Genomic DNA, 10737 nt, shown 5'->3' with positions numbered 1-10737 from the left:
AATATATCACTGCTGCCGCAATTCTAGAAGCCCTAATTTTGTCTTGAAGCCCAAGTCATTCTACTACTATAAATACGAAGGCAAGCATATGGTTTCAAGCATCTAAAATCGTGTATTACAAAGCGTGTGTTTTTAGGGATTTTAGAGTGTTAATTGTGAGCCTTTCTTGTGTCTCATTGATGCAAGCTTAGGACCTGAGTGTTATTGAGTTGTAAGTGTGAACTTCTCCTAAGCTTTGAAGTACGGAGATTGTTCCATTGTGTTGTGTGGTTTACTCGCAAGCTTTTAAGCAAGAGTGAATCCTAGTTTCTTAGGAGTGTGTCTCCACCTGTTGTGATTGTGGAATTGAATAGCAGCGCTGTCTGTGTTGCTAAGGTGGGAATTGGGACGGGGTCTCATATCTAGGAGTTCCTAGGTAGAAGGGTCATTGGGTAGTGATTAAGTGAGAAGTTGTAAACGGGTGAGTTTAGCTTCGAAGTAATACTGCTGATAGTGGACTTCATTCCTGGATTGGTATCCCCCAGAGTAGGCTTTAGGCTGAACTGGGTTAACAACTCTCGTGTGTTATTTACTTTACTGCTTGTGTTGTTTTATGTTATTTACTCTGTTTATAGACAAGTGTTGGCGCACCAGTGACAACATCTGTCTACAACAGACAAGTGTTGCTACACCTTGAGCAACACCTGTCCACTGTGTGCCAGGAATTTCACAAACACATCTAAAAATATTCGGTTTTTTGCGGTTTTTAGTTTTTTTAGATCGGTTTTCAATTTTTATTTGGATTGGTTTGAATTTGAACCCCTAAATATCATATTTAAAGACAATGAGAAATTAGTCCTCGTATTAGCTTAGTAGATAAAAATATTATATATAATATGTAGTTTGTATGTTACATCATGACTGATCATTATTTTAGTGGTGAGATTTGTCAGTGCATACCTATGGATGTCAAGAATCACCATAATTTACCATGGTCGTGTTCCGCTAGTCCCCCTTGTTATCCCGAAATTCGTACTATAGATTCGAAAGCTACCGATGACTTCGAATTGTTATATCCTTTGAATAAAAACAAGCTTCGAGCGACATAGCACGAGTTTCAAGTCATGCATCCAGTCAGAATTCGAGAAGATGGAATAAAGCGCGCCAAGAAGAGGTGTTTCCATCTAAATTCAAATTCAAGTTCAAAGGTCTCATCGTGGGGAGTGGAGATCGTGGAAAATCAAAGAACCCGGCAACTACGAAACAATTGCCAAAGATATTTCTCAAGCTCTATAAATAGAGAAATCTTAGACTGTTTTAGGGAGTTCATTTTCAAGAGAGAAATACACTGCCTAAAACAGAAATACATCTGCACGCTTACACACACAAATCAGCAATAAGATACACTTCTTAGCACATGTTGTAGAATCTCGACTGATGTATGAACTCAATTTATAATTCGAGCACATTTTCCTTTTTATTTGTATCATAGCTTGTTTATTCAAGTTTGTGAGCGCACATTTTCTATATACAATCCAAACCATTCGTAAACCTTGTTAGTTAAGAACTCATTCAAGATCCAATCCAAGCCTATATTGCTCGTTGAATTCATTGTGTTGGAGTGTAAAGATGCAACTTCATTGTATTAATATACCACTGTCAACACTCCTAACAATAACTCTGGTCGCGTTCAATCTTTAGATTGTGATAACAGTTTGGTGGTATTTCCATATTATATTTTATATTTTTATTATGTTATTTTATTGGGAGCTTCTACGATATACATTCCAATAATTTCAATGTACCGGTACATTAAGTTATTAAATTGATAAATTAGTAAAAAAATATATTAATTAAAAAATTATTAGCTGATTATTGTATTTCAGAGATAATTATATCACGAGAAAAAATACAATTTCATTGTTTATAAGCATTACACTAATTTTTTTAACATTTTTTCATCAAAAAAATTCAATATTCACTATTATTAGGAATAAAAATTTTAAAAATATCAAATTTTATATTTTTTACAGTTTTTATAAATAATATTTGGTTATTATAATGTTTTTGATGATAAAAAAAATGATTTTTTTAAAAAAATATTCATTTATCTACTAATTTAATGATCCAATATACCGGTACATTAAAAATTATCAAATGTAACATAGAATTTTTCTATTTTATTTTCTATGTGTTTCAACAATTGCATAGTAAATAAAATTTTAAAAGTAGACGTGATAGTCTAATAAGCCCATCAAATGAGAGGAAGAGTACGTGTTAAAGATTAATTAGTTTATTTGGAAAGCTACCCTTCTTTTACATATTAAATTAAATATTATTATAATTGGAGGATTGCTATCGTGTTTGTGAAGTATAATCGTATTTTTTTTTTCTTACAATATTTCAAATTCTTAGAAGAAATTATATGATAAGAATTTGATCAAAATGTGAATGAACTCTGATCAAAATTGTTCCAATTAGGATTTTAACTCAAATTTTGTGAATAATTCATCATTAATTAACTAGAGTTTATTAGCCACTTAATTTAATATTTTTTGAATTAGTACTATAAAACACGACCTTACTTGAACATGATCTGTTCTATAGGATTGTATAATTAATGTGTCCTTGATTTCTAATGATGCTCGTGATTGAGACCTCTTCCTCCGCTCTAAAGGTTCTCTCGAGCAGTCATACATGATCTGGACGGTCGCATGGTGTTCTGACAGAGTAAAAAAAAAACAACTATAAAATAATTATATATAATTTGGTCAACAGAAAAGTATAAGTATGTCATACATAAACAAATGTATGTCAATATCAATGTTTTTTAAAATCTTTAACTCGAGAGGTACTGATTACATGTTCGATAGCTGGACTGTTAATTTGTAATTGACCTAATAATAATTATATAATTTTTATATTTTTTTGATATGTACATATACATTATGTAAAATAAAAAACTATGACAATAATTAAGACTTGTATTAGGTAATATAATCAAATAAAATAAATACTAGGCATATGATCATGGGTTACACAAGTGAACTATATACTTCATATCATATTTTTTTTCTTCATAATCATATAATATACTTTCTTTATAAAATAGTACATGACTCGTGTGTTACACACGATGCAATTTGGTGAAAAAAACTTATTTTGAATCGGAAACATTAGGCGTATCATATTGTCAAGCTCAACCCCAAAACAATTTTCCGCATGATAATTAACCTTGTTAGAGGTTTCTTTTGTAATTTTTTTTTACATAAAACATACTGCTATATTCTCTCCGATCCTTATTATAAGAAAAAAAAATTATTTTCTCGATTCATGGAATGTTTGATGTATTTAGACCATTTTATGAACTAGATACATCAAACATTCTATGAATCTAAAAAAACAAATTTTTTCTTATAATAAGGACGAGATGAAGTATTAATCAAGAAAGGTCGAAAACACAGCATTACAAGAAGAGTTTGACTGATTTGGGACATGCCCCAACCAAGTTCTAGATCCAACAGTTTTTGACAATCCTACAAGACTATGAGCTGCAGAATTTAAAGAACGATTAACAAATACTCTATTCGGTCTTTTTTATAAGAAATAAAAGTGAAATTTTATTTGGTCCTTTTTATAAGAAACTTTGACTAATTTTCAAATGTTTTAAATGTTTAATTTCACTTATTCCCTTATTTATTATGAAAAAGAATATTAAAAATAAGTAAGTTAGTTGAATTAAGAATAATTAAATAAGGGTATACATGAAATACATTTAAATTTATTAGAGTATTAAATGAATAAGGACCGAATGGAGTAAAACATTACCTTTTGACATCTCTGCCATGATAGTTTTGCAATCTTGGATGATGTGATCTATAGTTGCCACAAAGCTAGTAGAGTTAACACAATTTACAACCACCTTAGCATCACAACAAATAGTGGCTTCATGTATGCTCGTTGCTTTAGCCATTTGTGCCCAAAATCCCACAATTTCCTATTTAAAATAAGTGAACCTAATCACTCGACATTAAAAAAAACACTTAGCCAAGAAAAAAAAAAAAGAACAAAACTTGTCTCAGTCAGTCTAATGTTATTTTTTGTTGGGTCATGCTAATCGGTGCCTCTGAGGCACTGATTAAGAAAACCAAAAAAGAAAATTTTTAAATTGAAAATAACATTTTTTAGATTTTCAAGATGTTGACTACACAAACTTTAATGACTCGTTTGGTGCGCAGGATATGATAGTGACATGATATGATATACAACAAGATAGAATATCAGCAGGATAACAGTTATCCACAGTTATCCTATCCTGTGTTTGGTACACACGGGATAACAAACATGATAACTATTATATCATATTTTTAATACATACTTGTTCATACCAATATGATAAGATACATAACATATTTAAATGACAAAATTACTCTTGTAAAATAATTGTTATTTTTTAAAAATTATATTGTAATACTTTGAATTTTATAAATAAAAATATAAAAAAATAATCAAATAACTTTAAATTTTAAATACAAATCATGAGAATATAAATAAATTAAGTTTTTTATATGAATCATGATCGAATAAATAACTCAATTATACATGTTAGATAAGCTAAATAAATATATGATATATCTCATATGTAAATAATAAAACTATCATTGCAAAAAAATTATATTTAAGTTGTTATTAAATTTATCTCTTATCATGTACACTAAACAAACCCTAATATCATACTACTTATATATGTTTTCTTAAAAAGTCCCCGAACCACTGTTTAACATTTTTTTTCTTCTAGCACTCTGTGTAATGTTGCTGCTGGTGCAAATTTGTTTTTCCACGCGCTCCATAGATAGACAGAACAGTATAATCATAAATAGCGTCTATCACTGTCTGAGGGTCCCACTTTCCACTCATTTTTATCAAATCCACCTTTATTTCATTTTCAAATCCGTGGGGTGACCACAACACCACTAAACTTATTTTTTTATTTATTTTTTTTATATTTCCATTTTCTTTATATAAACTAAAGTAATGTGCTCACTACCAAAGTTATAGCTTTTCATATTCAATAGTGCAAAATCAAATTTTGAGGATTTTTTCTTTGTTCAAAAGACAAAGTGATACCCTTTTCTTGGATTTGGATTTGGATTTGGATTTGGATTTGAATCATACATAAAAAAATCTATTTTTGAGTGTGAGAAGATTCACAAAGACTAATTTCTCATGGAGTATGATGAATATGTGTATGGTGAAATTTTTGAAAACTTGATAGTCAACAGTTATAGTGGTAAGAAACCAACAATAGGGTTGTTTTGTTTTGTCAATTGTTGTTCATATTGCTTTGTTTTGTTGCTAAGAAATTGAAAATTAAGCTGATAAATAGAAGGATCATTTCAGTTATATATTTTTAACTTCAGAGTTGACTTATATTTTTTTTTTCTTTACTGAAGTTTTAACAAAAGTTCTTTGATTTGTTTCTGCAGGAAGTGTTCTTCTATATTGAGCTAGTTTGTTGCAGAATTCATAGTTTTTGTGTCAATTTTATAGAATTATTTTCTTGGAATTTGGCTTTAAGTTGTTAAAATGGCACAAAAAATGGAAATTGTGAGCATTTCTGGTTATAATTGATTTCGACAGTACGGCTAAACAAATTTACTTTGTTATAGTTTTTTGTTGGAAGAACCAAGTTATGATTATTATGTTGCTTATTAGTACAATAGGACCAATGATAAAAAAGAGAGTTGGTTTGAGAATTAAACAAGCTGGTAGAGGTTCATACAGAGGAAGCTAGGTGTATTGTGTGTTTTGTTTGAAAATTGTTGTTGTTGGTTGTTGTTGTCTTTTGTGTTTCTTATTTATTTTACAAAATAGTCCTGCAAAAGTAGAAAATGGAAGTTACTTCAATTACACAATTGTTGAAGAGCTTTTGTGATGCTATGCAATGGCAGTATGCTGTGTTTTGGAAGCTTAATCATCTTTCTCCGTTGTAAGTTCTTTCTCCATTACGTTGATCTTTTTTCTATGTTCATGCTTCATATGCTGTGTTTTGTAGAGTAGAATTGTTGTCTTTCTATTGAATAATTATCAATATGTTAAGACAATCATTTTCTTGTTTTATGTGTGAGATTTAATGATGTTCCAAGTTATTGAAGTGACTTCAGTTAAGGTCAAATGGATCGGTTCGGACCCTAGCCGGAACAATAATTTGTCACACTTTACTTACCTACCCTACCAACCGAATTCCAGATTAATAGGGATCCTTTCCCCTGAGAACTGGAGGGTTAAGACCAAATGAAAACTAGTGATGATCTGAATAGAATGACCATTTTAACTATGGCTTGTATAGTTGTTTCTGTTTATCTTCATTGAAGTTCTTTTCAAAAGGTGATGATAATTTTCGATTGGATTATCAGCTAAATGTTTTGTAGAAGCTTCTTTATTTTTTTTTGGTAAACCAAGGGTATTCTCCGCGCACAACTGCAAAGACTAATCCCCTCGATGTAATTGAGATCCATTTAAGGGGTTGACCTCTCCCAAAAAATGTTTTCCTTACGCATCGGCCGGGGATCAAACGCATGACCAGATGGTTAAGGGGCCAAATATCTACCACTTGTGCCACACTATGTGTAGAAGCTTCTGTATGTCCATAAAGCTTCTTTTAGCATTTTTCTGTTTTTGTTGGAGAACATAATTTAGAACCTCAACTCAAGATCAATATCCCTGTGGTCAAATTGTTATAGATTTAAGCTTGTGTGTAAAATTAATGTCCATTGTCACTTTTAGTATTTTACTTATCAATGACTTGATTGCGAAGCTATTTCTTCCATAAATGTAATTTGCTTATAAATTGAATGAAATTTTGTTAGCAGTTTTGGATATGATGTTAAATGTATAACACAAGTCTCTTTGTTTTAGGACTTTGTACTGGGAAAATGGTTACCAGAAAAGTAATCAGTCTTTGGGGAGTATGTGGGGGGACATCAGTTTCGAATCCCCGGATGATGTATATTCTTCAAGGAGTGAAGGAACTGATGATTCAGGAGATTATTCAGTTCGACTTCTCATGATCGAAATGTCTCATCGAAAATACAGTTTGGAAGAAGGGTAACAACTTATGCTTTATACAATTATAGTTTATATCATAATTTGTCGTCTCAAATCACTGCAGCGGTTTCTGTTTATATAAAATTATTTATAACATAAGAAAATTAAGAAACAATTTGATCAGATAGTCTTCTTTTTTTTTTTTTAGCAATCTCAACCAATTTTTCCGGTTACCGTTCTTTCAGGGTTGTTGGCAAATTAGCTCTTGCCAAGGAACATTTTTGGGTTTCATCTGAGGATATTTTCACTGGTAAATTTGACACTAATTTAATTCCTGAGGTGAGATTCTATATATTCAATATCCAAATAGATGTGAGTTTTATTTACCATCCTGCTGAAAAATAAATGCTAAATAACTTCATCTCTTCTTCCAGTGTCCTGATGAATGGATTCTTCAATTTGCATCAGGCATCAAGGTAAAGATTCCTTGTATGACAAATAAAATATCTGATTTCCATTTCTATTTTTTAAATAAGCTATTCCTTGTTTACGAAGTAAAGATCTGCAATTGAGAATGCCTGTTGAAGCAAATATTAAGTTGATATTTTGAATATTTCAGACTATTGTGCTGGTACCAGTTCTTCCACAAGGAGTGTTGCAATTTGGTTCATTTAAAACGGTGCGTATATTTTTTATATTTAGATTCTGAGTTAGACAAGCTGTGTGTGTGTTACAACATGATAACATGCACCAATGGAAATATTTTTAAATTCTGAAAATATCATGTTTTCCTTATATTCATATTACATGACATTTTAGGTTGCCGAAGACCTCAAATTTGTTACCAATATCAAGGAGCAATTCAATTTCCTTCACTGTCTGGAAGCTAATACTTCATCTTTAAACTTTGGAACTGATTCTCAAGATTGGTCATTCTCAGCTCTATCGCATTACTTGATGGATAGCTTCGACGAATCTTCGTCAGCTAGTACTTCTCTCAATATGAATAAATCAACGAGATTTCCTCAGGATGATGACTATTGGTTGTCGAGGGAAATTCAGCCAAAATCTCTTAAAAGATCACATGAAAATGAGATGGTTTCCTCATCATTTGAAACGTCAATTGATCCAAAATATATTGGTTATGTGGAGAAAAAATCAAATCATTTGGTAGAAGAGATATGGCCCTGGTCTCACTTTGTCGACAATGAAGGAAAGTTCGGTGAGATGTCAAATGGATTTAGTTCTTACTCTGAAAATAATATGACTGAGCAAGAATTTGGAGGCACTGAAACTGGTCATGTTGATGTTAAGAATTTCAATTTCAACGACTTCTCAACTGTTCCTTCAATGATTGAATTGGACAGAGCAATTGGATCTGTTGCATATAGACAGAAAGGAAAATCTATACCAAAATATATCTCAGATGAGGATACTTTCAGCAGTTCAACTTTAATATCCAATAAAAAGCAACATGATCATATTAAAAGTTTTGAGTTTCCTGAAGGAACAGATCCTGAATATCTATTAGATGCGGTTGTTGGCAATTTATACAGCGCCTCTGATGATACTTCATGTAGATCGAACAGTGTTAGGTCTCTTGTAACAATGCCGTCAGAGTTTACTGTCCCCATTCAACCAAAAATCTATTCTGAAGAAAGCAACATGTTTCTGAAAAGTTCCGATGTTGGAAGTGATCTTATGCCTCCGGTTACAGCTAAGGGTAAAGATGTATTCACGAATCATTATACATCAACTTTTGATGGAAACTCAAGCTTATTGGTTGATGAGGAACCACAGGAAAAGGTCAATAGTCATATGGAACCTATTAGTCGACCAAAGGTCTCTAGTGCGAGCAAGAAAAGAGCAAAAGTAGGTAACAACAAAAATTCAAGGCCCAGAGATAGACAGTTGATCATGGACAGGATGAAGGAGTTGAGGGAACTTATCCCAGATGGTGGGAGGGTAAGTATTTACAATTCATTACCAAAACTTAAGTGTTTACATTCTCTTTTTTTAATTTCTAAATTGTTTATTTTTGGTCTTATGATATACAGTGTAGCATCGACAACCTCTTGGAACGAACCGTCAAGCACATGATGTACTTAAGAATGGTAACAAGCCAGGCTGAGAAACTGAAACGATTTGCTGATTGTGAGGTAAGGCTTTTCCGAGAACAGACATGCAAATGTTATCTTCTAGCTTAGGGAAAATTACACACCACACAAAAGCTACAAAAAATTATATTTTAGAACTAGTTTAGATAATCCTTTAAACGAAGCATTTATAGGTAAAGGAAATTAAATAGTCTTTACCTGGGTTTGAACTCGGGACCTCGCAGTGTGTGTGAGTTTCAGTGGTACTTATCACTTTGTCTACAGACAAAAAAAAAAAAAAAACTTATTCATGACCATGAACACTTGGTGAATTTTTAAGGGCATTTTTGCAAGTTAGAATCCAATGCATCTCTCAATTGAGATGCTTCGATAAGTTAGAATCTAATCTAAACTGGGACCCAAGACTAATACGTCGACGATGGGTGAAATGTGATTTGATTTTTCTCACCATGCCCTAAAAAAAGGAATTAGAGAAAATGAATAAATCTTTGGTAGAACTTCTTCATTTACGCTTGACTTTGGATTTCAGGTACCTGAAAGGAAAAGGCAGAAAACAAATGGCAGCCATCCTGGAAGAAGCTGTGCATTTGACTTTGAAAGTGAACAATCATGGCCCATAGTCATAGAAGATTTGGAATCCTCAGGTCACATGCTCATAGAGGTATGCAGGTTTTCGACTTTAGATCCTCTCTTGTACCAGAGGATCTACTTAGGTTTGCAAGGATTAAAGAGTAAACTAGACTAAAAACTAAAGCCAAATATTTATAGCGACTATAAACATATTTATGTAAAAATATTTTCCTTGACTACTTGGCTCTCAAATATTTTTAAAACTAATAGCATACAAGATTCGCCTTTATTGAACTGCTCATCGTTTTGTTTTACAGATGGTATGCAATGAGCATGGACTTTTCTTGGAGATTGCTCAGGCGATCCGAAGACTGGGCATTACCATCTTGAAAGGGACGTTAGAAAACCGTTCAAGTACCGGCTGGGCTTGTTTCATTGTTGAGGTAGAGAAAAATGTGCTTAGTTTTTTTACTCTAAATTGATTACAGCATAGTTACTTAGTCTAAATTTACTTACTATAATTTTTCTTTGACATGCACAGGTTCCAAGAGGTTTTCACAGGATGGATATTTTATGTCCTTTACTGCATCTTTTGCAGCTTAGGAGAAGTCCTGTCTCATAAAATGGTGATCCTTCATTCTTATATGAGGGAAATGTAGCTTGTCCTCTGTTTTAAATGACAAGCTCGGTTTTATAAACTAGCAGTTAAAATAATTGTGTGAATTATGACTAATAGTGCAAATAATTGGGTTGATAATGATACTTTCAGATTCTCAGCAGTGTTTCTGTAGCATTTGTTTTGATGATTGGCTGAATATGTAAACAATAATGCTACAGGGGTGTTACTGTCTGTGAAACCAAGACTAACTAGTTTTGTAGACATTTCTAGTGTGATAGTATATTACTTAATTTGTAGTGTGATATATTATAAAATAATGTTTTATCATTTACATATTTTCAATTCTCTAGATAAATTTTTGGATGATGGTGTGTTTAGCAGAAGTTTCAACAAAATTATGCTGTC

At 31.9% G+C, this 10737-nt stretch overlaps 1 protein-coding gene across 1 annotated transcript; it reads left to right on the top strand.

The window, feature by feature from the left end:
* Window positions 1-4761: 4761 nt before the first annotated feature.
* On the top strand, window positions 4762-10695 carry LOC123889485 (transcription factor bHLH155-like). Its single transcript, XM_045938832.1, has 11 exons — window positions 4762-5269; window positions 5466-5968; window positions 6898-7086; window positions 7272-7365; window positions 7461-7502; window positions 7646-7705; window positions 7846-8991; window positions 9084-9185; window positions 9673-9804; window positions 10031-10156; window positions 10255-10695. Exons 2-11 carry the CDS (start codon window positions 5871-5873, stop codon window positions 10333-10335), a joined length of 2070 nt encoding a protein of 689 aa, XP_045794788.1. The 5' UTR covers window positions 4762-5269; window positions 5466-5870; the 3' UTR covers window positions 10336-10695.
* Window positions 10696-10737: the final 42 nt, after the last annotated feature.

The sequence above is a fragment of the Trifolium pratense genome, linkage group LG6, assembly GCF_020283565.1.
Source record: "Trifolium pratense cultivar HEN17-A07 linkage group LG6, ARS_RC_1.1, whole genome shotgun sequence".
NCBI lineage: Eukaryota > Viridiplantae > Streptophyta > Magnoliopsida > Fabales > Fabaceae > Trifolium > Trifolium pratense.
Note: the sequence above shows the minus strand (reverse complement) of the source record. Positions and strands in the feature narration are given on the sequence as shown.

Excerpts from the sequence above, each read along its gene's own strand:
- LOC123889485 (XM_045938832.1), top strand. The coding sequence starts at position 5,871 with ATGGAAGTTACTTCAATTACACAATTGTTGAAGAGCTTTTGTGATGCT. Across the intron at positions 9,186-9,672 it reads AACGATTTGCTGATTGTGAG|GTACCTGAAAGGAAAAGGCA; the intron begins GTAAGGCTTTTC and ends TTTGGATTTCAG. Across the intron at positions 10,157-10,254 it reads GGGCTTGTTTCATTGTTGAG|GTTCCAAGAGGTTTTCACAG; the intron begins GTAGAGAAAAAT and ends TGACATGCACAG.